The sequence below is a fragment of the Musa acuminata genome, chromosome BXJ3-1, assembly GCF_036884655.1.
Source record: "Musa acuminata AAA Group cultivar baxijiao chromosome BXJ3-1, Cavendish_Baxijiao_AAA, whole genome shotgun sequence".
NCBI classification, from domain to species: domain Eukaryota; kingdom Viridiplantae; phylum Streptophyta; class Magnoliopsida; order Zingiberales; family Musaceae; genus Musa; species Musa acuminata.
In genome coordinates, this window is record NC_088349.1 from 14,026,834 (window position 1) to 14,054,031 (window position 27,198).

Sequence of the window (27,198 nt, forward strand, 5' to 3'; positions counted from 1 at the left end):
GACAAGGAAGTCGGAGCTGTGGAGAGGCGAATCAAACACTTGAAGAACGTCGAGAACGCCAAGAAAAATTGGATGCAGCGTCGGAGTCACCATATCTCTGCGTGGCCTCCACCCATGATTGATTATATTCCCATAGCAGCCCAATTAAGATCTTTTAAGGCCCACCTTCTTCCATTTCAATAGTCTGCTGTGAAGGACGAGAATCCGTTGAGCAGTGGAAATCGTTCCACTTGACTGTTTTCCGACCGCAGCATAGTACCAGAATCGGAAATTTTCCGATCGGCAGCGCATGTCACACATGCTCTGTGAAATTTCATTGGCTATGCACAGCCAACCAGAAGGATCAGATGCAGTCCATGATTGCCAGCCACGCCTATATATACCAGAAGATGCAGCAGAGAAGTTGCAAGATGGATATGAGGATGCTCGTCGAGGGCTTTGCATGAAGAGGCAGAGAGTGGAACGCAGCCAAGGATGACTTGCCGGTGTCTTCTCCTCGAAGGGAGAGTGGTTAGTTTTGGTGTCGCCGGCAAGTTTGTCCTTGGCTACGTTTGGCTCTCTTCTTCTCATGTGAGGCTTCCGCATGATTCCGGCTAACACCAAACGTGGACGCTATCAACTTGCAGTGTCCGCATGGATTCGGTAAGTAGCTGAAAATTTTGGAGTCTGACTGCATCCAGACAAAAGGTGGTGCCTATTGTCTTGACATTGGGACGTCGAGATCATGGGAAATAGTAGGTGAAACCATGGAGAATTCTTGTGGTTAAGATGTTAGAGGTGAAGAAAGAAAGGGCCAAAACATTGTCGAACTCGGTCAGAAAAATTAGAAAGAGGAGGAGTGCAGAGGTAATATTCAATGTTCATCTACCTGTATCGGTGCAGCACCAAGCTCCATTAACTTGCTGAAACCACCCATATCTGAAGCATATACTGCAAAGGAGTCACAATAGGAAATGCTGTTGGAAAAATTTTAGATAACAGTCAGTTTTCGAGCATAGTATAAACTATGAAGAAAAAAATATAAGGTAGAAACTAATTTTGGGTTTTGAAGGACACAAAATGGTCGGTATGTGGAACATAAGCAATAAACATTGCTCAGCAATTTCAGTGTGACTGAGTATGGTCGTAAAAAAATCATAGGGTTTGACAAAAATTATCCATGTGAGAATTTCTTCTTTGAATTTTTCAGCAAAGCAAGTGAACTTTAGATATTCCCTACGGCAAGGCACTATTCGAAATCCAAAAAGAGAGAACTTTTCTACGAATAGACCTGATCAAAGCTGATGGAATCTTATATCTTAAACAGAGACAGCTGATTTCATCAAATCTAGGGCATCTTAAAAAGGAATTTTGCCTCCTGCTTTCTACGAGTGACGCGAATTTTTCGAGTTTCCATTTTCAAGCCATTCATATTCTTTTGTGGTCTGCCTTGTGTTGTTGAAATGTGGATTTGGACGTTCTCCCCCTCTGGTAAAGCCCCCCCTGTTTGGAGGGTGGTGGGTTTTAACATAAGAAGTAGCATATCAGTCAGGCCTTCTTATAAAATCAAGGTAGACTATTTTCTTTGACATGGTCTGCTTTCGATTGGTACTGATTTCCTTGGCACCATCTCTTGTAATCTTCTGGAAATAAAATGACTATTGAGCTTAAATATAACACTGTTACATCATTCACATTTGCTGGGAAGGCTGGTAGACATGCAAGACAGCCATACAGGAACAATGATCAAAGAAAGGAATGAGTTTCATCTTAGTTGATCTTTGAGAACAACTAGTCTGTGTTTTTTCTATTGGTTGATGACAAATCATAACTTGGCAGCTAGATATCAATGCCTCTGAACTCAAAGTCACACTTATCTTTAGTAAAAAATATTATTTCTAATGATATTTTGAACTTCTTCCAACATGACCTCAAAATTTATAATAAAATTAATTTAAAAAATAAAATAATTAAACTGCAATTATAATATTTATTAATAAATTCATAATATTTGTAGTTACTGAAATATATCCAATCCAATTCAACGAGCTAGTTTTGATGAAAAAATTATTTTTTTTATAAACCATTTAAAAATTTAAATTTAGCAAAAAAATAATACCATATACAAAAAATATGAAAACCTAAGACGGTATGAATTTTTTTCTTGAAAAAATCATTCTTTTACATTTTTTTAATGTTTTATATAGAATATATATTCCAGAATGAGGAACTCTTTATCATGACTTAACATTATTAAGGCATATAAAGCAGTGAACATTACCTACCAAGGAATCCTTGACAAATCGACACCGTTCAAAGACGCATTTGAACTTGTTCATCAAAATTAATGAACCAAATTTATATGAAATCCTGAAAATTAATTTCCACGTAAGTTCAACTTGAACATCAACATGAAAAATACTCGAGTAAACTCACTGGTTGACCTGTAAAGAAGTTTCATACTTGGATTCGAAACAAATCCATTCATAAACTCGGAACTCCTCTATAAGTTTGCAAGAGACTTATCCATAAGTCAACAAATAGTATAAACTAAATTAACAAGCATATAAATTAATGTACACACAAAATGAGATACCAAAATAGGATCACCAATCTTCGAGGAGCTGACCAGCAACATCCTTGTAACTCACCTTCTTCTTTACTGGATTTGCATCAACGTTTAGCTTCTCCTTCTCACCATCAACCTTCTTCACTGGATTGGCATTGATATCTTGCTGCTGCTGTTTCTCACCTCCAAGACTGCAACTCTCGCCTTCCACATTTCTCTGGCTGAGACTTGGTACCATATCTAGTAACATAGCATGCAATGGATCTACCATCTGCTCCAACTTTTCGCCTTCCCCTAAGCGGTCTTCTATCACATGCATGCTATCTGATCCTACATCACTGTCTTTCTTTTTGTGCAGTTCAGCTGGATGCATATCTTCAGACCCAGTATGACCCCAAACAACAAGTGTACCTCCAAGTGATTCACATGTTTTGGCACTCTCACCCTTGATCCTCATATTATCATTGGCACTCTCACCCTCACCCATTATATTATTGTATTTTCTCGACTCCAGAGCTTCTTCTCGACCAGTTACTACTGCCGAATCACTGCTCACTGATTCCTCTCTATCTATTTTTGCAGGTCGATTTCCAATTCTTTGTCGCATACATCTAGTCAATCTTGGATTTCCCTTCCCTGTGTTTCTTTGTATAGGTCTCGCTCTTTTTCCAGTTTCATATTTATCAAGCAATGTTGAGACACTCTGGTTCTCCATGTTACTGGTTGAAGCAGGAAGGCCATGCTCACTGAAACAAAAAGATAAGAACTCAGATTAAGATCTGAACACCAATAACAAGTTCAAGATAATTGCACAAGTGCTACTTTTTGCTTAATACTTCAGCCCATTTAAACAACTTGTTCATATACAAGTTGCTCACGAATGTTAATGCCAGTAAGGTACCCATATTTGCTTACATAACAAGCTTAACCACCCAATAAAATAAGTAGCATCCTTGAAGTAATTAGTAAACTAAATGCTCTTCACAGTAAATAATACCTTAACCAATTTTGTGAACTGTCTTAATCAGACACCATTCGCCATCTATGTTATGATTCCCACATAGACACCACCATCAAACTCTGCTTACATAATCTTCTTGATAGATGATCTTGGCCGCGAAGAAAAATTAGATGTCAAACAAAAGGTTACTTTCTATATGTATTTGCTAACAAGTTGTATGTATAAATTTAAACAATACAGTCTGCCTATCTTCAGATTATCTTATTAAAAAGTAAAAGCAAGTTCACAACAACCAAAGAATGTCAGTGGGAATTAAACAGTGATTTAAAATGCACTAGGCACCAAGGTCCCAAAACATCCGAGGTGCTAGGCGCTCGCCCGAGCGAAGCAAGAAATTCTAAAATATTAAAATATAAAAAAATATATGATATTATTAATCTAATAAATAAAGATTATTTTGTACAGTAATTAAAAATCTACTGTTAACAGTATATTATTTACTGTTAACAGTAGTTAGAAGGGAAGAGTATAATTATTAAAAGGGATAAAATCACCCAATGAAACCGATAGTGAAAAGTTAGAACTCAGAAGAGAAACAGCGGACAACCACGGCAGCGGACAGCAGCAGAGGCAGCGACAGCGAACAGCAGCGACAGACAGCAGGCAGCGGCGGAAGCTGAGGAAACTCGATTGGTGATAGAGGAAGACTCGGAGGCAGCGGGAGAAATCGTCAGTGAGCAGAGGGAGAAATTGTCCGCGGTGGATGCAAAGGGAGAAATCATCAAGGTGGAGGCAGATGGAGAAAGTGCACGCTTGGGTTGGAAGTCGGGGTCGCGTGCAGGTTTTGAGGTAACTGCGTGCGTTACTTGGTTCAATCGAACCAACTAAAGCACATGTAATCGAACCCGATTGCCTTATATCAACCGGGCGCTTGCCTGAAGCGCTCGGCACTTGGGCTCAGGCGAGCACCCAGGTGGCACCTTATTGAAGCGCACCACCTGGCCCTTATATGAGGTGCTAGAGCCTCGCCTCGCCTCGCCTTGCTCGAGCACCTAGGCAAACTCCCAAGCGCCTTTTTAAATCACTGAAATTAAATATGGCATGTAAGGTTATGATTTTGGTATTTACTAATATCTAAACTGAGACAATACTATAGCCAACAGAAGGAAATTTACAATATTTATGTTCTCAAGTTCTATCCTGTCCAAGAATCATTTTTCCGGAGGAATGCAAGACCACAGGAATACAAGAGAATCATTGTTATCAAGTGCTATCTTTTCCAAGATTTTTGTGATCAAGTTCCTTCTTTAACAAAGAAATGCAAGAGCATAGACACATCTAAATCACATCTCAAAATGGTTTGTTATGCATTTTTGGAAAAGTGGTCTGAACAAAAATAGCAACAAACACCAGAATTTTCTTTGTTTCCCTCTTTGTGTAAATTAAATAGGATATATTAGCACCAAATATTAAATCATCAAAATACTATAGCACCCAAACCAATCAAACAAGTAACAAAATAATGATTAAAGGATTCACAAACAGAAGGCAATGGACATATATGAAAATAAGAAATTATACTGGTCAAACCATGGAAATTTATTCCACTAATCAGAATTAATGAAATTATAAAGAGTCCTCTCTAGAGCAATTAAAGAATACCAAATAACATTAATACTAATTCATGAAGAAATAAGTACACATTGGTTTCAGTGACAAACAAAAGAAAGATCAAATTTAACCAATAAGGACGTCAAAAAATAGAGTAGGAAGAGACTTCTTCAAAATCAATACCCATCATCTTGTAGAGCTTAGAGTCAAGAACAACATATCAAAAATCATAAAGATCAGGCTTTAATCAACCATCTGATTATCCAAGTCTCTTCTCTCATAGAGCACTCTGTTTTCTCTCTCGGTGTTTTTTTAATTCTTGCACTACGTTAGGGTTAGGATTTTATTTATGTGAACCCTATTAAACCCATCGTTTGCGACATGGGTAAGACCCTCCAACATATATATATTCCTAGAAAGCAAGCATCACCAGGCTAGACTTGCATGTTATGAAAAACTTGAAAACCATTGCTTTTTTTCCCTTCTAATCTGAAGTTATATATATAAGAAAAAAGTCTGAAGGGAAAGATCCACAACCGGTAGTTTCAAGGGAAAAGGAGAAACTAAAAATTCCAACCACTTATTTGACTTGATTTTGTGTCTTTATCCTTGGAAACATCTCCGGAATTTCTGCACTTGCATCCACATCCTGTACACTCATGTCTTACACAATTGAGAATTTTATATCGACACTTGCAACTGCAATGCTAAATTTACTCATTATTTTACTTTGTAACCTAAGCTATAAGTGCATAACATGTATGCATTACATAAATGCATATAACCTAATGTATCACATCATAGTGAAGTCTCTAATAACATTGAAGATCAATGGTTAAACCAAACTTTTGAAAAATAAACTTACAATACTTCAGAGACCATCATTAAATTCATTATTTCTAAAACTCTGAAGATAATTTTCACCAGTAAATTCTCAAGGATTTAACAGTTCTATGCAAGGATTCATCCCCTGTCGAATGGACATGTGTTAGTCATCAACCAATATGCCAAGACATGAAGTAACTGGCTGTCAGTATCCTGATTGTTCAAAAATTTAGAAAAGAAATTGATCTTATCAACAAGGTTGTGAAAAAAGGACACCAAAAATAATACCAAAATCCTTCTGAGTGGCATACTTTCATCCATTAACTTCACAGGAAGAAATGCCAAGCCCCAGCATCTCCATGGCCAGCACAATCCAAGGTCTCAGAGCCAAAGGAAGCTTATCAGCATGAAAAGGTCTAATGAACTAAAAAGTTTAAATAAAGGAGGAAAGAAGATTATTTGATGTTACAGGCCAGCCATAACTTATGAGTTCAGCCAGTACGAGTGGGATACACATAAATTTCAGCCAGTATGCCCAATATGATCAGTTCTGCAGCCCACATTATATGGCCCACACAAGTATGCTTGCTACTCAGAAAGGACAAGGCCAGCCGAATTCAAAGTAAGAAGCATCATTGAATCTAAGCACATAGTGCCAATACACTTACCAAAAAAAACATAGTGCCAATAAAATTACCTCTCATCAACTTCTAGATCTTCCAAGGAATCGGGTTTCAAATTATAAGGATCCTCAGGCAGCTTCTTGGCCTTCTTCACGGAATCTTCCAACCATTGATATCTCACTATGTGTAACTTCTTGCTATGCAGAAGATGTCTATGTCTAATTGGAAAGCTGCAGAAGCATACAAGTTAAACCAACTTCTGAGAAATCCATAATAGCACACTTCAGGAATAATTAGAAGCAATAGAGGTGAAGAAACAAAGGGTCCAAAGCAGATAGAAAGCGAAATTAGCAGAAAGAAAAGATAAATTCCAAGGAAGATTATAATTGTGAGGCACTGGGCATAAAGTCATGCCAAGAATCATGCCCACATAAACTGCAGCAAATGACTGTGCATGCATAATGCTCTTGGAAAATGCACATGGCACAGCAACAAGTAAATTCTTAGAAAAACAAGGCATGAGGCAGTAAAGCTTAAGAAACATGTTTAAAGAGATTAAAAGAGACCGATGATAATCCAAAAGAAAAAAGGTATACAAGAGAGTGAGAGACAAAACAAAGCCTGGGCAACTAAAAAGTAAATCCTCACAAACACACAAGGTAAAATCTTGGATACACAAATCAATGTAAAACACTACAAGATAGAGATATTGTACTTTAAGTCCATGCAATTGGTTAATCTCAGAGCAACAATTACCTCTTATATAAGTGATCAAAGTTATAGCTTTCATTTGTCGAATAGACTAGCAAATGAGTAGCACGCGTAAGGCTGTCACAAACTTCACCAGCATGCATTGTTATTTCAAGTCTCATTCTCCTCAATGCAAGCTCTGATACTTCCTTGCAATCGGTATTTCTTAAGCGGAAAAATTTAGTGTCAGCTTGTGACTATGAAAGTATGAGAACAGTTTTCTTTATGATCTTTGTTTCATATTATATCATTCTCTGAAGTAGAAGTGATAACCGCACAAAGCAAGTATAAAACTTACATGATAGGCAGTGCTTTAAAGAAGTAAATGCAACAACCTCGAAATAAGCACAAACTTTCCACTGGACAGTACTTCTTCCTGTAATACTCTACCCTGTCGGAACTTTCTAATCCAACAATATTGCTGAATATCTGGAAACACATTTAATAAAAGAACACAAAGTTAGACTCTTGGCAATGTGAAGCAACGAAAATAAAGAAGAAAAATCACTTTTTGTCTCTTTTCTTAAGCATTAGTCCATACTAAATAAAAAGTGCACACTGTGCATCTAAATGACCAATAAATAGCATTGCAGCAGAAGCATACACCAATTGCAATAAAGCAGTACAAAATATAAACCACCAGATCAACGCCATTGACTTGCAAACCAATTCTGAGCAAATCAATAAGAAACAAATCTCGGTAATTATTTGTTTGATGCATTATGACATTGATGATAGTCACAAAGCCACAGAATCCTTACTATTACTGTTGGACAGGTAAGATAACTTCTGTCGAGTTCTAACCTGTTTGATGTCTGTGACGTCGAGATCCCAGTAATAATGATCTGAGAATGCATCAAATTCCTCCAGAAACTTTTTCCTTGAAGGACCGGCAAAAAACAGGAAGTACCTTTCAAAGTACTGTAGTCAGGCTTGGGAGCTAAAACAACCAAAAAGATAATGCAAAAGAAACTATAGCTAAAAGCCTAAAACTAACTTAGGTTGCAGATGAAGAAGCCGCTTTTGTTTGCAACAATCCAAGACCCAAGAATAGTGAATGACATCTCCATGGTGAACTGCTGCCTGGTATTTAATTCCTGCTATATTCATGATGAAAATGTTAGGCATACTACCATAGCGAGCTTCTGTCTGATATCTAATTCCTGCCATATCCACAACAAAAATGTTAAACATACAACCCTAGCTCCTAAAAGAGTAGACCTTTCTTTTCAGCTGCAATGCAGTGAGTTACTGAGTCATTAAGATTCATGGAGAATGTTCCTCCATTTTCAACCACTACTTTGTGAAAGTAGTCCACAGAGTAGGAAGGAGGAATGTTGACAAAGTCTAATTATGTCAAGGAAGTGATCATTTTTAGACTTCTAAAAAAATTATAGAAGAAATGGAATCATGGAGAACGTAGCTAAGTTACCAACTACAACTGAGACAATCAGCATACTGTTCCCTTATGTTTCAACTCAGATATATTTGTACTCAGAAAGGAAAAGAAGTTATGACAGGCAAAAGTCATCAATAGGATACAAAACACCATGTTTGCAAATATGAAGGTCTCCTCCCTAACATCTGAGGTGTCAGTTTGGATAAAATGAGCCGGGACCACAGTCACCTTCTTCCTCTCTCCTCTCCTTGCGTTTCTTGTGTGTTTTGGATTTTCATTTTGCAAGCCAGCATCATCTGCCCTCCGTGTATTTCCATTGCTCGATTGAACCAGTTCTATAAATGCTGAAATAGTTCAAAGTCAAAACAAATGACAACTGAAGATTGATGTGTTGAATGTTGATTACTATTAAATAATTTTGTGAAATGGAAGGCAGGCAATAATATAACATGTGAAGTTAGTTAAGACTGCATTCCCTAGGCTTTGTGCCTTAAAATCAACAATTTTCCTTAGTGAAAAGTGTTATTGCCCCCTTCTTCAGTACTATTGACATATCCATGGGGACTGAAGAGCTTGTCCCTATAAGATGCAATTAAGAAGGTAGATATACCAACCAACAGTTGGACTCGTTGAGTCCATGTTAAGTACCTATTCTATCTATGTCACCATGTCTAAGGAGTAAACCATGACCAGAATCATGACAAGAGAAAGTTTCTGACTTGTATCTAAGAATGAATCACAAACCACATATAAATGTAACTACTATCAGATTATGAATCAAATTAAACAAAGGCAGACAGCACTTCAAGAAAGACCTAATAATTCAAAAAATTTAAAGATCATATTTAAAAAGATTTCTTTTACATAGAAAATTGCTGTGCCTACTAGTGATCGTCAAGATACATAACATTCTGCACTGTAATAGGATTAGCACCAAATGGAATAATTAGGAAAAATGTCCAAGAAATAAGGACTCCTTTCTAGATTACAGGATTTCCATGACAACATTAATACCAAATTTATAAAAAAAAAACCAATGGAATATGACACAATAGTTGGAATGTTGATTTTCATAGGTCCAACACACAGCCAACATAATTGGAAAGTGAAATTTGCATATATATATATATATATATATATATATATATATATATATATATATATATATATGGTCAAGGAATGCTTACATTGCACATCAAGACACTCATACCATGGCTTGTCATATCTCACCCGAGTAATTCGAGGGAATCTTAGACCATATGGTGCTGCAAACACCTTGGAAAATTAAAGCCATTATAAGTGACATCCTCGCAAAAACAAAATGCATCTTAAATAACACGATGAAGACAAAGGACAAAGGACCAAGGACTAGAATCACATATTATAAGTGAATATACCTCCAAGTCATGCAACATAGAAAATGTATATAGATCCAAGATGTAAATGGTAAATATCTTTGAAAAAATTACATGCTGCAAACAAGTTGGTATACTGAGAAAATTTTGCAAAACAAGCAGCAGATAACAAAAGTACCTCTGATTTAACTGTTCGGATATCGCTAGTTATAGAGATAACAATTGATCTGCATTTACAAGAGTGACTACTAAGAGTTTGCAAGATCATAGGCCCATTCAAATGGGAATGAAGAGAGAAAAGGCTTACTGACTTATCAGGGCTCTCAATCCATACATCTGGCCTCTCCTTTGAATTATTTGTAACTTCATAAAAATGTGGTACTCTCTTTGGGTACTCATTTTTCCTTCAAAAATGTCGCATATAAGAATAATGTTACTACTAAATCTCCAAATTTGATATTATGAATAAAAGAATACTAAGGAAGAAAAACTAGAACATCAAATATCAAATAGAAAGGCAATGGAAATCCTAAATTAAGCCTGAAAATGGTTGAGATTTAGATTGAATTAGAATCATGATGGACTTTTTCTGACACACTAAGAATGGTCCAATCCAATATGCCAACACTTCAGTTAATATAGATTACAGCCTATGTCAAATCCAATTGATATCCAGAAACTAGTGCAAGATCTGAAAATAGTAAAACTATTTTTGACTTCCAAGTGAAATGCAAGTATTTACCTTGCAGACTACCAAATACAGAAACCATAGTTATATTCATTTAAAAATTCCTTGTTACAATTAATATCTTTGCTTGTTAGACGACAGCTAACAGATTGTCAATTAAATAGAAAGGAAAAAAGTATAAGAATAAAGTTAATCCATCACCTTATCTAAACTTAGTAGTAAAGTAAGTTGATCAAGCTTTAATCTCTAAGAACCTAAACTAAATTTACTTTTGGGACAACAACTGATTGGATAAGCCCTCATCTCAAGTTAGGCCCTCTCTCTATTTGTACATCCTCCCAAAGCAATCAGAGGACATAGTGGCATGCTGATGGCCCTAAGTGAGAAAAAGAGAGAAGTACAAGATCTTAAAAAATCAATGGTAAGGAGGACATAGTGGCATGTTGATGGCCCTGAGTGGGAAAAAGAGATAAGTACAAGACCTTAGAAAATCAATGGTAGGGAAAGGAAGGGAATGGAGCAGTGTTTTTAAAAGCGCTAAGTGCCGAGGTAAAACTCCCGAGGCGAAAGCGAGGTGCCCTATAATATTAAAATTTTAAAAACATATATTACAATTGATAAATATGATCATTAAAATAAAATGGCACATCAAATTAAAAACATATAGAGTACCAAATTACATTGTTCATCTTCTAATAACAAAATTATTAAAATAATGAAGTTTAACATCAAATTCAATAAAATATGCTAAATACGGTTCTACTGGTGGAGACCTACGATAAACAGTGTTTTCAATATGGTGCTAAACAGTTCCAACTCCCAACAGAGGAACAATGCACCACCTCAATATGGTGCAGGAAGTTAATCAAAATGAGAAGAATGGACTACGAGAGAAGTAACCAACAATTGTGAAGGAAGGAGAGGGCGACGAACAGATGAAGCTGCAAACAAAGGCAATAATGGCAAACAAAGCTGTAAAGGAAGGTAGTGATGATGGACGAAGGCGGTGACGACGAACGAAGGCAACAGCAGTAGACAAAGCTGCGGATGAAGGCGACGACCACGAACGTAGGGTTTCGTTTTTAGGTTTGTCTTACCCAATCGAGCTCGAGGGCGAGGGGGGTTTGTGTTATGGTACATTAAGTGGTTCGATTGAACCAACTTGCTCGTTCAATCGAGCCATGCTCAAGCCCTGACCCAACTTGGCTCAAGGGCTCGCCTCGAGGTGCCTGGCGCTTGGGTTCAGGCAAGTGCCCAAGCGATGCTTCATTGAATCGTCTCGCCTCGACATTTTGTGAGGCGCTCGGGCCGAGCCTTGCCTCGCCCAAGCACCTAGGCGAATACCTTTTGAAGACACTAGGATGGAGTGGAAGAACCTCTGAGTAGTAAGGTAGTGGCGTCAGGCTGTTAGTTTATTTCTACTTAAGAAGTACTCCACAAATTTTCCGATTCTACTTCATCTGTTGTACAAAGTAAATTACACAAAGGTAAAGAAATGAGAGACAAGGTTGATTGGTACACAATGCAATTACATATACTTATCCAATCATATCAAAATATCCTATCTAGTTGGATTAGATCTCAGCTTAATCAGCTCAAGATCCAGTAAATTGACAAGCCTACATTTGGCAACTGTAACTCCTGAGTTGTAAAGTTTATTTATCTTAATCGAGTCATGTTGACAGTTTTCAAACCCAATTAGACCAATTCATGGCACAAAAAATTTAATGATCCAACCAAAAAACAGCACCCAGACCAACCAATTTCGCCTAGTCTGATCTGAAACTAGGTTGATGTTTGTTTTCTTTTCTTTTCTTTTTTTTCACTTGATAGCAATAACTATCTGTTTTATTTATTTATTTTCCTCATACCCAATTAGACCTGAGTTGTAAAGTTTATTTATCCTAATCGAGTCATGTTGACAGTTTTCAAACCCAATTAGACCAATTCATGGCACAAAAAATTTAATGATCCAACCAAAAACCAGCACCCAGACCAACCAATTTCGCCTAGTCTGATCTGAAACTAGGTTGATGTTTGTTTTCTTTTCTTTTCTTTTTTTCACTTGATAGCAATAACTATCTGTTTTATTTATTTATTTTTCTCATATTCTTCTCTCCTCTCCCCGTTCTCTCTCTCCCAACTGATTCTACCTCATGGTGCCTATTGTTGCCTTCCCACTACTGCTTCTTCCTTCTCCGATACTCTTCCAGTGATTTAAAAAGCGCTAGGCGCCAAGGTCTAAAAACGCCCGAGGCGCCAGGCGCTCGCCCGAGCGAAGCGAGGCGCTAAAATATAAAAATATATAATATAATTAATAAATATAATTATTTAAAATTTTAAATAAAAATATGCTATTAAATTAAGAAAATCTATTAACAGTATTGAAAATTAATCATTTCAAATAAACTTAATATTAATAGTATACTGTATACTGAGCCTGCTGACTGAAAAACGAGGAAGCAGCGACGAGCGACGACAGCGGCAGCGGCCAACGGCGAGCAACGGTAGCGGTAGCGGGAAAGGGAGCGGGAGCGACGAGCAGCGGGAGGCGCGAGCGGCGACAGAGGCAGCGTTTGCGAGCAACGACAGCGGCGAGCAGCGGGAGGCGTGAGCGGCGACAGAGGCAGCGTTTGCGAGCAGCGACAGCGGCAAGCGGCGACAGGAGCGACGAGCAGCGGGAGGCGCGAGCAACGACAGAGGCAGCGTTTGCGAGCAGCGACAGCGGCGAGCAGCGACAACGGCAGCGTTTGCGAGCAGCAACAATGGCGAGCAGCGAGATCGGGATTGAGATCGGGAGTGGCAACGGCAGCGGGTTAGGGTAGGGAAAGGGTTATATCGGTTTAGTTGGTTCGATTGAACCAACTAACTAACCGAACCAGGACCGAACCAGACCTAAAATCTTGGTTTGATCGCCCAGGCGGCGCCTGTTTGAAGCGCGCCGCTTGGGAGATTAGCGAGGCGCTCGGGCCTCGCCTCGCCTCGCCTGAGCGCCTAGGCGAGCGCCCGAGCGCCTTTTTAAATCACTGTACTCTTCCACTTCCTTGTATTCCTTCTCCTCCCCCACTTCTCTACCTTTTTTTCTCTTTGGTCTGCTGAAACAAATGGCACCATTTTGTGTGTCAGTGCGCCAATGTACCAAATGGTCTATATAAGCAAGGATTCCCTTTCAGGTATCGGACTCATTTCGACAATTTGTCAGAATGAGGTGTCTATGCCGATATACGAACATTTGGTACATCAGTGCGTATTGATGATTCAACGAGGAAGAAAAAGAGGGGGAGAAGTGGAGGGGGCGATGGAGGAACAAAGGAGGTAGGAGGAAGGAAGGAAGAAGGAAGAAGAGGAAGAAGTGGAGGAAGAAGAAAGAAGAGGAAAAGAGAAGCAATAGTGACGAGGAGGCATCGAAGAAATAGTGGCGAAGCAACGACGACGAGGTGGCAACATCTTACACGAGAAAAGGGTCACGTTTGCAAGCCCTAATATTTTTTTTCTTTTTTAACATTGATTTTGAATAAGGTCCCACTATTTCTTTGAATTTTTTATTAATTTAATTGGACCACCCAAAATGTGATGGTCTACGTATCGGCCCACGCCCAAACCAATATGTATTGCCCATACCATACTGTTTCGAGTGGTATAGCAAACAATTGTATAAAAGATATACAATGCGTGTACCTTAATTATCTTAAATAAAAAGAAAGAACTATAAACCATGGTTCTAAATCTTGGATACCGAACCTGTACTAGCTCCCCTAACTGGTATGGGTTTTGGTAGATACCACAATATCAAAAGAAGGAAGGAGGAGATGGGAGAAGCCGCCAGCTGCTATCATGCGGCCAAAGTCCCAAGAAGCATAAGCTAAGAGAGAGAGAGCAATTTGGAACCATATAATGGTCTAGGAAAAATGTGGAACTTCACCACAAAAAATCATAATAAAAATAGTCAAACTAAAGTAGCAAAACATTGCACCAACGACTGCCATACTACCAGCAATGCCCTGACAAGTTCCTCATCATAGAGTGTGATAGGTTAAAATTGGCATTTCAGTTGACATCAACCACTGTACTATTAATAAAGAGGAGGAAACTGGAAAAGAAAAAGGGAAAAAAGAGAAACAAAACTATATCTTTCTCCTCTTCATTTCTCTCATTATCAAAAGTCCAAGTGACACCTAGAGTTTGAGAATCAGCTCTTAACATCTCTTTTTCTCTCTTCATTGTGTGCTGCGGCATCGCCTATGATTTCAAGCTTGAATTATGCTAAAGCTTTTAGCTACTCAGTTTGGAGAATTTTGACTGGTTCAAGTCAAAACAAATCACAACTTGTCACTAGGCCTCAAATGTCAAGTGCTCAAAACTTGGTGACCAGCGTTCTAGTCCCTAATTAGACTGGCATAAAACACCATATTGGGTTCATTTGCTGCAATAACCCAATCCTTGCACCAAACCAAATTTACAAACCTCAATAACACTAATCACTCTCCTATAGATTGACACTTACTGGTTCTAATAGTTCCATACATTAAAGAGATTGTGCTATATCACAAATCAAGGTTCTGAATACCATACCATACCGGTGTTCCGATCAGCTGTTGGTATGGTACGTACCAAGCGTACCAACATATGGTACACTAAGGTATACAAATGTACCGCCCATATCAGTCTTTTATCGGACCGGTACATACCATCCGTACCAAGCGGTATGGTACGGTATTGCAAACCATGATCACAATAAAGCAATCAGTTAACTCTTTTATATTAGACAAAATTTTGAATGCTAGCAATATTAGCTACAGAAATGGCAGAGTTGACAAGAAGATCTGACTAAGAAAGTTGAATAAAAATATACAAACATAGAATGTCAAACAGTAACAACAGTCAACTTGGAAGAGCACTATTTTTGGAACCGAGGCATCTGCATACCTCATAAACTAAGAGCAAAAAGAAACTATTATTTTCATATTAGAGGAAGAGGGAAACGATCAAAAGAACTCGAAGAAAATAATATAAAATTAATGAAATCGAAGAAGTTCATTTTCTCAAAGGGCTTGCTGCTGCCAAATGGCCACTGAAGCTGCACATGAGGGAAAACACACAATTTCAAGTGGTTCTATAGAGTATTTCTAGTGCATTTTGTCATATCAAAAATACCTGCCAACAGTTGTAATCTAAAATTAACAGATTAACCAATCAACATCAATCTGTATTATCACGTATTTAATCAAAGGGATAAAACAATTAAAAATGTGTTGGATTGAGCTCAAATTCCAACTTCCCCTCATCCAGCAGGAGTTCTATGATTTTTCACCTTCTACACCAGTGGCAAGGAAAAGAGAAAAGAGAACGGAGATCAAGCATTCTGCGACAAGTCATTCTTTGTTGGCTTGTTTTCTTTTGCAGTAAAAGAAGTACCACAACAACAACATTAAAGTAGAAGTGTAAAAGAGAAAATATTAACAACAATATAAAATCTTATGCCAACACAAAGTACATCATGACACAGCAAAGATACCTGAAATAAGGTTTCAACTTGGCAACTAGAGCATTTAACTCATCATTAGAGAGCCCACTACCAACTCGACAAAATGAAATAAATCTGCATATAAAGATTATATAAGCACAAACTACTATGGAATTAAGGGAAGATAAAAAATAGATGAAACGCCACATTCTCTCAGACTGCGATCAGTTACACAAAAATGTTTCCAAACCAGTATATGGGTTTTGCAAGGCATGCTGAGTATGCTTAAAAAAAGGAGATACAGAAAGACCAAAATAAAGGAAGTAGGATAAATTATCACAATAAGATATTTGAGTCACTCGCAATCCATTCTACATTTATCACTTCAGAAAATCCATTATAGAGAACAAAAGAAAGAACCAAAGTAAACCCAAGAGCTTCCTAATATTTCAAGGACTCTAAAACATAAGCTAGACCATCCTTTAGAAAAAAAAAATGTTTATTTGCTTACAAAAAAGTTTCCCATCTTCTGAGAAAAATTTCTAAGAAATTTGAGAAATATAGGAAACATGTTTACTACTTGAAAAGAGAAAGAGAGAAAATTATGTTGTCTGAAAACCGGTATTGGGAACAGCCATTTCCTACAATAAAATTTGTGAATCCACCTATCTCTGATACTGGCATGGAACATAAATACTTTCATGGAAAATAAATAATCATTTATAACAACATATATACATAATCAATGTGCCATGGTAAAACAATTTCAGCAACGTATAATATGCAGAATGACACTTGTTAGAAAATGAATGACTCATATATCTCTGCAAGAGCATAACAGACCAAAAGTACAATGATCCATATAACAGCAACTAAAATTTTCAAAAAATAGATATCTCAAATAAGCTTATCTCATGTCTGGCATTCCAAACAAATGGTACACAGAAAATCATTTCTATTGCCCAGTGTCCTAATTCGAGCTTCAGAGGCATGCCCATGATCTACAAGATATGCAATATCTAACAAAGCACCTACAAGCAAATAGGACTAAGTAGCTATCCCAATCAAGCAGTAAGATGTGACCTAACATAAAGGAATGATTAATAATGAATCTCAAAAGATAGCAAAAGCATGACCAGTATTGATAACTAAATGGGTTTTTTTCTTTTTTTTTGGACTAGCAGCATGATAATTTGTACAGGCTTTTAGTTGGCAAAAGAAGGAAAAAAATTGAAGTTTTTATTCACCGTTTTGGATAGCTAGTATGATCTGAAAGCTCCGCAAGACCTACTAGAAACTGAGATACCTGAAATGAATCATAGATAAAGATTTATCTCTATCAGCACTTATAAAATAAGAGCTAGAAAGAAAGTTTATGGAATTCAGTATCCATCAAACCACATATCAAGAAGTAGTATGACCACAGAAATGGAAACAAGAATATGCAGTAATGTGCACTTATCAGCATAAGGCATTTAACCAACACAAATACTGAAACTTCATATAGAAAGGTGTTGTGCAAAAAATGAAACTACAAATGAACTCACCTCTCCTCCTCGACGTCCAGACCCAAAGTAACCACCTATTGCAAATAGCCTATTCAGTTTCATATGGTTATGAAAACAGCTCTGAAATATAGTAAGGACTAGAAAAACAAACCAATAATAAGAACATCTAGGTCTGAACCGGCATGTATATAATCAGGTTTCAGCTTCAGCCATTTTCCACTCCGATCACCAGGTTCCCATTTGGACCCAAGGTCCTTCAGCACAATTCCCTCATCTCTGAGAAGTATAAAGTCAAGGATAGATATAAACAAGAAATATAAAAAATGTCCAATAATTCATTCTGAAAGAACAAAAGTCAACTTTGCTTGAAAAGCCACTCAAAAGTTGACAGAACTTTGAAGGCAGCATCCAAATTATAATCATATATTATAATTCTAAAGAATGTCCATTTTACAGATCTAGACATGTTAAACCTTAGACTTGACATCCCAAAACAGAGAATTAAGATTCCTTAATTGTAGGATTCACACAAACTGGTTGATTCACTTAAGTTTGTGTAGGCTATCTTACATAGTCCACTCAAACACCAGTTGCGTTGGTGCACACCGATCTATATTTTATCAGTCCAATAAAGAACCAGCACTGCACCAAATGGATCGGGATCAATCCACATTCATTTTTTACCTTTTCTCAGTCACATGAGTGATACAGGTCAGTATACCCTCCCGAAGTTTGACTGACAATGTGTCAAACTGGTATCAAACTAAAACCTTAAACCTTGACACAGACTAACAGAATTCCCGAAGTTTGACTTCCTCACATTAGTTCTTTTGGTGAAAAATTACCCAGCAAGCTTGCTAAATCAGATATAAAATAAGATGAAAAAACCATTTATGTAACATGTATATCTTTTCATACCAACCCATTTGAATTTATCAAAACAAGGCCTAAAGCAAAAGATTTTCTTCATAAAGGATAGTACCTATCCAAATGAATAGTTATTTCACTCGTTATACTGTACCGATGCGTACCGCCCGATACAAGAGGTACATACAGGTCCAATAAGATACCGGTATTCGGACCGGTATTGGTACCGAGCGGTACCAATCACTTGACCCATATCGGGCGATACGGGATCTGTGCCGGGTGGTAACAGTCGAATACCGATCGATATGCTCGGATTTCGACCGTTACCGACCTGTACCAGTCAATAACGATCGGATTTTGACCGTTACTGATCAAGGGCTGAGATTGCCCTATTTCGAACAGTCAATTTGACCGTTTGAGACTTAGAAATGGGTTTTTAAACACTTTTGGCCCCCGTCTTTCAACTCATTTCACTCTCTTAATCTCCTAAACTCTCTCAAACTATTTATCACTCACATTTCTCTCTTATTCTCATATTTTCACTCTTTGAAACTCAACAAAGCTATGATTTATGAATTAGATCAAATTTAGGAGGCTAATTTAGGAAGATTAAGATGAAGAACACTCTAATCAAGAGGTACGTATTTTCTTTCTAGATTTTTATTGATTTATGAGATGATTAAGCCTATTCTATGTTATGTATGACTTAATGCCTAATATGTTGTTTGATACATTTTTGATAGTAGAATAATGTTAATTAGGTAGTAATTAATTCTTTAATGTTGTGATTAGTGTGTTTAATATTGATTTTTCAAGTTAGACACTTAATAGATCAAATCTTTATATTTCATGCATATTAAGGATTGGATCATATGTTTATAATGGTATAATACATTTAATTAGGTTTTAATTAAGTTTTTAATACTATGACTAATGGTTTTAATGATAATTTAATCGAAATTTGATTGGTATTGGGTCAATTTACATTATTTTGGCAAAAATTATATGAAATTTATATTTAGTTCTAACTTAAAAATCTTAATCTAACTTTTTTCTATTTTTCAGATATTTTTGGAGGTTTTATTTTATAATTTTGGGCGTACCTCGACGTACCATCAGTACACCTCGGTACGTACCATACCGATTAAAGATCATTATAGACGAGAGAAAAGGACCATCTCAAATTTTGTTATTGGAATAAAGATATGATATACAAATCTAACAAAATAAGTAATTACAAGTCCAAATCTAGTTAAGTTCTTATGCTTTAAGCATAAGATTGACAAAAAGGTATGTCATGCCTTGAATCATCCACTATATCTCTAGATGAGAAAGAACAAATTCAAAAAAGAAAGAACTATGAAATGCTAAACACTGGATCCAATTAACAGTCATTCAAAAATGAGGCCAATTTAACTACATAAGGCTCTTATGACCTGTTCTCAATGGTGTCTTTGAAAAACCTCTCCACATCTTCCACATTGTAAGCAACAGTAGACCAGAAAGGTTGACCTATAAAGTCAACAAATTGAAAATATCATAATAAACACTCAACTTAAAGTGGTGCGGTAGCATGAATATATAACAAACAATATTGCAGAAAAAAGGACAGCCCATTGTGCAATTTCCCCACCAACTAATAATTATCTCATCCCCTAAAAAGAGCAACCTTAGTGGAGTGTCATTGATAACCTTCTATAAAACAAAATTGCATTACATTCAAACTAACGCGCAAGTGCATCCAATATATAGCTATGATAAACAAAATAGTGCATACAGTTGTTGCCACTAAATGACTATATCGCACATAGCCATCTTACCACTGATGTGTGAACCGGTACGCAGACGGTTCACACAGACTGCCCCCATTTCAGGCAGTCCAGTCCAGACCATTAAAAAAAATTAAAAACATACATTAGAGCTCACATTCATAAACCCTCTTCACCCCAAACATGAACCCTTCTCATTCTCCTCATGCAGCTGCCCGTCGCTGCCCGCCTCTCGCAGGCCGCTTCCTCTTTCTCTTCTTCTTCCTCCTCCCTCCTCTTCCTCCACCGCAGCCTCTCCTTCCTCTTCCTCCCTCCTCTTCCTCCACTACCACCTCTTCATCCTTTCTCTTCCTCCTGCTTCCTCCGCTCCTTCCTCTTCCCTTCCTCCATCTTCCTCTTCCTCCACTGCACCAAACAGAGAAGTCAAAATAATAAAAACAATGTCTTTGTTACCAAAAAAAATGGGAGAGCTAGCATAAGCTCCTGACTAAATTTTACATTTCTTTAATACCAGCAATCTGAGAAGCAAAATCAACTGGAAACACTTGGAGTGTATAGAAGTTATTTGGAGATTTCAATGAGTTTAAATTATAATCAATCAACACAGCTAGAACATTAAGGAGGTGAACATGGCACATGATTTATACCAAGGTCTGCCATACCGTACCGTACCGGAGTTTCGACCCGGGCTCGATATGGTACGGTACCGGTGTACCGAGCGGTACACCAGGGCGTACCGAGCGGTACACCCTGGTGTACCAGTACTGTAGCAGTGCTACAGTATTGCTTACTGTAGCACTGTAGCGGTACAGGGTGGTCCGCGTACCAAGTACCTGGCGGACCGATACGGCCGGTATGCTTCGGTACAGCAGACACTGATTTATACTATTTCAATTTAGAATTTAAACTAAACAAAGTTATCCTCTATGCAGGAAGCATATCTCAGAACAAATAGGAACAATAGTCTCAGCTTATTCGACATTCAGATATTGGGGAATCACTTTCAACAAACGCTTGTTAACCCACTCCTAAATTTTTCAGTCTTAGCAAGGAATACACTTGGGTGAATCAAAATCCAAATTAGCTCTGTAACTATCAAAAAGCAAGATACTCTTTTAGAAACTACTAAAAGCAAAATCTTGTGCTACCTCTATTACAAGCTAATAAATAGCAAGATGCTCTAAAAAATAACATGACCAGACAAGGTTTATGATCATGGTCCAGTGTCAATATCAGTCAGCAGCAAGACCAGTAAGATTCCAGTACATTCTGATGTATCAGCACTTAGGACATGTCAGTTACCAGATCAAAGAGAAAGAGTAGCAGAGAGAAGAGGACAAAGACGAAGGCAGAAAATGAAGCGGAGAAGGTGGAGAAGAGACGGACTTGACACGAGGAAACTAGAACCTAGATGATGGACATGATGCTGAGGGATGGAGGAGACTATGACAGCAGTGCAACCAAGAAGAGGAGGCGGTGGCAATGGCAAATTATGGGAAAAAATATGTGAGTGAGAGTGCAGAGAATGTGTGCAGGAGAGAATGCATGAAAGAATGAGAGAGCTTGAGAACCAAAGAATAGAAAAAAAATGGCATGGTCCCTCATGGTTGTTAAAAAAAAAATTTTAAAAATGATTATATAAGTACCATGCAGTAAAAAAAAAAAATTAAAAAATTTCTGCCAGGAAGCCTGTGGGGCAAAATCACCCATTCCTCACCCCAGTTGGCAACTGGACTAGTAAACACTAACCAATACCGGCCAATAGAAACAGTGTTTGATACCTTGCTGTTACACATGCTATAAAGTGGATATCTTTAGTAATGTACATCAACTATTTAACTGTCATGTTCCATTTTCTCATTGTTTTGTCGTATGCCTATCAAGGGTCACCAAAATGGCAAATACCAATACAGAAGTTATTACATATACTGCTGGTGCTTTAACAGCAGAATCCTGTTGCGGATCACTGTGCAACCCATGCAGAATTATACAAGATATTATTGACCTGCACCATGATAGTTATGCTCAATACAATCATCTAAGTCTCGATGACTACATACACCTGGAACATGCTTGGTAGCCGGTCAACCTTCCTTTGATCTAGACCTTCAGAATCTGTCTAATCCATAATATGTTCCCTTGTATTAAGAGAGTAAGGAGGTTGAAGAAATGCATAATCAAAAACCCGCTCTGGTTGATGATTACACATCAAGATCATGTGCATGTCTAACTGATTTTCTTATTTTTGTAATACTCTTACAGATGATAAACAAAGAATCAACAGACCCTGAAAACAATGGCTGATACTCCCATTGGTGCATATGTCAGTTTGTATATATTGTTTATTGTCTCCAAATTAGCAAACTAGATATTGGAAACTCAGTTAAGCATGTCCACAGGCAAGGTTCGTTGTACCGTACCATACCGGCATTTCGACCTGGGCTCGGTACGTTACGGTACCGGTGTACCGGGCGGTACATCAGGGCGTACCGCTCGTGTATCGAATATTTTTTATACTGTAGCACTGTAGCGGTACCGGGTGATCCGCATACCGATAACCTATCGGACCGGTACATACCACCCGGTACGGGCGGTACACTTTGGTACAGTAGACCTTGTCCACAGGTACAGTAAGTACAAAATATAATAAACAATCTACATATTGGAGCACTGCATGCCCCCATTCCAACAATCATGTCGGTCAAGACCCCAAAAATGAATACTCGAAACTTGCCCTGGAGTGGGTAACAACTCATATAAATCAAAACCTTACCCACATCCGACACAGATACATTTCCTGTAAAATTTCAGACTGGCATGGCAGGAATTTTGTACCACTTCCATGTCAACTTTTACAACTATGTTCAATTATTACACTAAGACCTTGGTAGTCAACAATTATCTCTAGTGTTGCTTAAATTGACGACACAAGGAATTTATGAAAATTCTTCAAAATGTCAAGCTTAGTTGATGGTTCTCAAACAGATAGCAGACTTAAATGCTTGGAAGTGTTTCCACTTATTTTATAGAAAATAAGACTAATGTATTAAGCCAAATATATGAAGCTAGTTATTGATAGTTCTAAAGCTTTAGAGAACAGAAAATATCATCATAAATATAAATTTAAAATATTGTTGACCAATTATGACATTAGCTATGTAAAAAGAGCAAAAAATAGCAGAGACGATAATCTACAGTTATTACCATTTACTAATTAAAAGAGATAAATCTTAAAAAGATCCACGTAGCCAACCACCAGCAATTAGCACACAACAGATTATTGTTAATTGGTTATTATATCTTGAAATACTCTAGATACTGAGAGAATGCACTAAAAGATACAACATGGTTTCCATCAAACTGAGACTGTAGAAAATAAAAGAAAGATGTCAAATCGAACGAATGATCCTTCAGCATAAGTGTTCCGAATGATATGGTCCAAGCTGTTCAAAATCCATTTTAAGAACATAAGTTGCACGGCTGTAACTATTGAAGTGGAAGAAAACTACAAAGCCTTGGCCAATGATCAAGGGGGCAAGCAAACAGCATTCCATATAAAGCAAGAAAAGGTGTCATGATCAATGGATTTCCAAATTACTGGTTTATTTACATGTTAACTAAAGTTTTTTTAACCATCATCTTTTCTGGAAGATTATTCAAATGAAGCTCATTTCAAAATACTTTGTTTTCAAGCATTCAATCTTAGACCATGAGTCAAGCATTTCCTATAATGAGGAAGTCTATTGCACACATATTTCCTTTTCTGAAGCATCATTGAAAAATGATTTGTAGAGAAAAATGTTAAAAGTATAAAAGATGAAATGGATAAGTCACCCGGCGGACGATGATCGTTAATGCCTCCATCAGGAACCAATATTTCTAGGCGTCCCTTCACGGGTTTTACAACTTTTTGCAGGAGACTGTGTCGCTCCGTCAGACTTTGATGAATCACACTAGTGTCTCCGACATAGAGAATATCAAAAGCAATATCTACAATGGTTAAGTTTTAGAAATAACAATTACACAATAAAAATTAAACCAAAGCCAATTAAAAGCCAGGAACTTATATTTAACAACTTAGAAATGCTCAGAAGAAATAACAAAAATCCACCAGGCAAAAACTGAAGCAAATAAAAAGGTTTGCAGAAGTGTCCATGCTTTCTAATATATATAAACCATGATAGACATAATAAAAACCAACTTTCAAATTAGCAAATATGTATCAACCATGACAAACTTCCAAATGGCTATCTCTGCATAAAAGGATTCTGAAATCACGCAATCAGTCCTCGTGGAACAATGTTTATAATGTTCAGGAAAAATACCATAAACTTGAAATCAGTCCTCATGCTACTTGGATTATGCAATTTAGAAGCTACATTTTTCACCAGTGTAGAACTTCCAATCATCAAAAATGGAACCAACTTCTTGAATCCAGAAAAATAATGGATACAGCACAACTGCATGTAGAATAAGATAAATCAATTGGCACAAAATACTACACAGCGGACAAATACTATAGAAAGCACAATCCTCATTTCTTAACCTGGCGATTGCTCTCCAATCCTTCCTTTGCTGCCTTTGCTGCAATAAAAAAGGTATTAATAGAAATGCCAACAAACAGAAAGAGACATGCAACAACGTGCAATAACTGCATGAAGCTATTGAAAGACCTATCTCTTGATTTGAACCAAATTCTGCAAAATGTTGAGCAGCCATATCCCAAACCAGCATTTCACCATCCAATATACACCTAAATAGCATCAACACCAAATATAATACTGTTAAAATATCTTATTGTTAACCTCATGCAGAGCATCTGCAAACAAAATATGTAACAGTTTGTATATTGACATACCAAAAGACAGAAACAAATAATAAGTTGTAATTCATAATCTGATTTTTGTTATTCATAATCTGCACATAGAAAATGAATGCAGAACTCTTAGCATTTGAAGGAGAAAAAAAAAACACAATAATTACCTCTGAACCAGTATGTTCTGTACAATAACATTCGACATGCCATGTGCATACTCAGGGTGTTCGAGGAAGTTCCTGACTCAAGGAAGACAAAGGTCATAAGCAATAGAGATCCTTAGTGTTCTTGATTAACTGTAACAAAATTGATGAGAGAGAATACAAGTACGTTAATTAGACACCCACAAGGCAATGGAACAAGATACAACGTAATAGACCAATTACTACACATTTTTGCACCAGAATTGGTATGTGTCAGAACAAACAACATTCAATAATCAAATATATTCAACCAGGCAGCAAGAAGTTACACGATTTTTTAAAGATCTGAGAGCACTACCTTGAAAAAAAGTGTATTTCCTCTCCATTTTTGTGGATTTGAATGCGGTCACCATCAAATTTACACTCAACAACAACATGCTTCCCATGAAGCTAGACAAACAAATAAAAAGGTAATCATTAGAGTGGACTACAGATACATATCAAACGACAGAAGTGTGTTCATGATCAGGAAAAAAAGCATCAGCACAAAGTGATTAGCTTCATGCTAAAAGATCAATAACTACATAAAAGCTAAAAGGTGAAGAAGACTAAGTATGAGATGAGATCAAAGCAAGTCTCAGAGATGACACTTCTACAGATCCTGCATACAATAAATTCAAGGATGTGGTATAGTGTTTAAATTGATAAATTCCATAACAAATGTTGCAAATAATAGTAAACTGTGAATAAGTTGCACTAAGAACCATTCATGTATAGTTAATCAAAGAAAATGAGTCTAACTAAGTCAAATATTTTACTAATAAATTTTGACACCTTATAACAATCTTCATACATAAGAAAAGGAAGCTTACAGTTGTCCTATTAGAATACGAAATACACAGTTTTAAATTCACTCGTTTTCAACTACAGGCTTAGAAAAATGAAAATATACACAAAAGTATACACACGAGTCATGCAAAAATAGAATTAAACGAGGGTCACAGCATGCATATGAAGACTTGAAGAGGCAAGGACATGGCACAACATAAACATTCTCCAACATAACGTAAACACACAAGCTGGAAACCATGCAGAGAAGGCATGTTGGTTATCAAGGAAAAACATGTATTGACTAGAAAATTGTTTGTTTACAATCACCGCCGCCACCATAATCTTTTATCCATCCACATGGTCGCCTAGCGAGCATCAGACAATCCAAAAAAAACCATGGAAGATTTAACAAATTTGACAACCATCTCCCAGGCTAAATATCAAGGCAAACAAAGATAAAGACAGACTAGCCAAAATCCTAAAGAAGTATATTTGCACACAGAAAGCTTCCCTCACTGGTTGCAGCTTAAGTTCAATAATCAAGGATCAAAAATTTAGATCGATTGTATCTTTTGGTAAATATACATGGAAAATGGAAAATCATATGATCTACAGACGAAATAATTCCATCTCAAAACCAGAAAAAGGCAAAAGGACAACAGGACAAACCGTTAATAATAACATGATCATTAATTTGAATCCAGTAAGACACAATGTCATCACCTTAACATACCAATATGGCTGCAATGGCATGGAAACTTTAAGAACCTCAGGAGAAAGACAAGGCATTATAAAATAATGCAAGATAGAAACCAACAAGCACCACAATGATAGAATTCAGATAAAGGATCCAGGAAATAGAACAGAATACTTAATATGCATATACAAAAGCAGTGAGGAGGATCTCACGATCTGAGAATAACATAGGACCTAATTATAAAGGAGCAAATTATATAATCTCAGCACCAACCACATTTTTCCTCAGCTGGATAGAGCTTGCACATCAAAGAAACTGCTTCTTCTGATTTCGTTCTTTGATG

The 27,198-nt window shown here is 37.1% G+C and overlaps 1 protein-coding gene across 1 annotated transcript in view; it reads right to left on the reverse strand.

The window, feature by feature from the left end:
• Positions 1–2,398: 2,398 nt before the first annotated feature.
• The window catches only part of LOC135629423 (DNA ligase 4-like), a 34,885-nt gene continuing 10,085 nt past the window's right edge, over positions 2,399–27,198 (reverse strand). Inside the window, exons 6-27 of the mRNA XM_065136738.1 lie at positions 25,686–25,777; positions 25,352–25,423; positions 25,042–25,121; positions 24,915–24,952; positions 24,822–24,828; positions 24,203–24,358; positions 20,036–20,111; positions 17,884–18,008; positions 17,772–17,806; positions 17,472–17,530; positions 16,276–16,359; positions 10,384–10,476; positions 10,251–10,299; positions 9,905–9,992; positions 8,861–9,061; positions 8,540–8,665; positions 8,316–8,415; positions 8,123–8,228; positions 7,617–7,747; positions 7,325–7,483; positions 6,643–6,798; positions 2,399–3,294 (exon numbers count right to left, since the gene is read on the reverse strand). Of these exons, the coding sequence (XP_064992810.1) occupies positions 2,586–3,294; positions 6,643–6,798; positions 7,325–7,483; positions 7,617–7,747; positions 8,123–8,228; positions 8,316–8,415; positions 8,540–8,665; positions 8,861–9,061; positions 9,905–9,992; positions 10,251–10,299; positions 10,384–10,476; positions 16,276–16,359; positions 17,472–17,530; positions 17,772–17,806; positions 17,884–18,008; positions 20,036–20,111; positions 24,203–24,358; positions 24,822–24,828; positions 24,915–24,952; positions 25,042–25,121; positions 25,352–25,423; positions 25,686–25,777 (2,742 nt within the window). The 3' untranslated portion in view covers positions 2,399–2,585. The remainder of the gene's footprint in view (positions 3,295–6,642; positions 6,799–7,324; positions 7,484–7,616; positions 7,748–8,122; positions 8,229–8,315; positions 8,416–8,539; positions 8,666–8,860; positions 9,062–9,904; positions 9,993–10,250; positions 10,300–10,383; positions 10,477–16,275; positions 16,360–17,471; positions 17,531–17,771; positions 17,807–17,883; positions 18,009–20,035; positions 20,112–24,202; positions 24,359–24,821; positions 24,829–24,914; positions 24,953–25,041; positions 25,122–25,351; positions 25,424–25,685; positions 25,778–27,198) is intronic.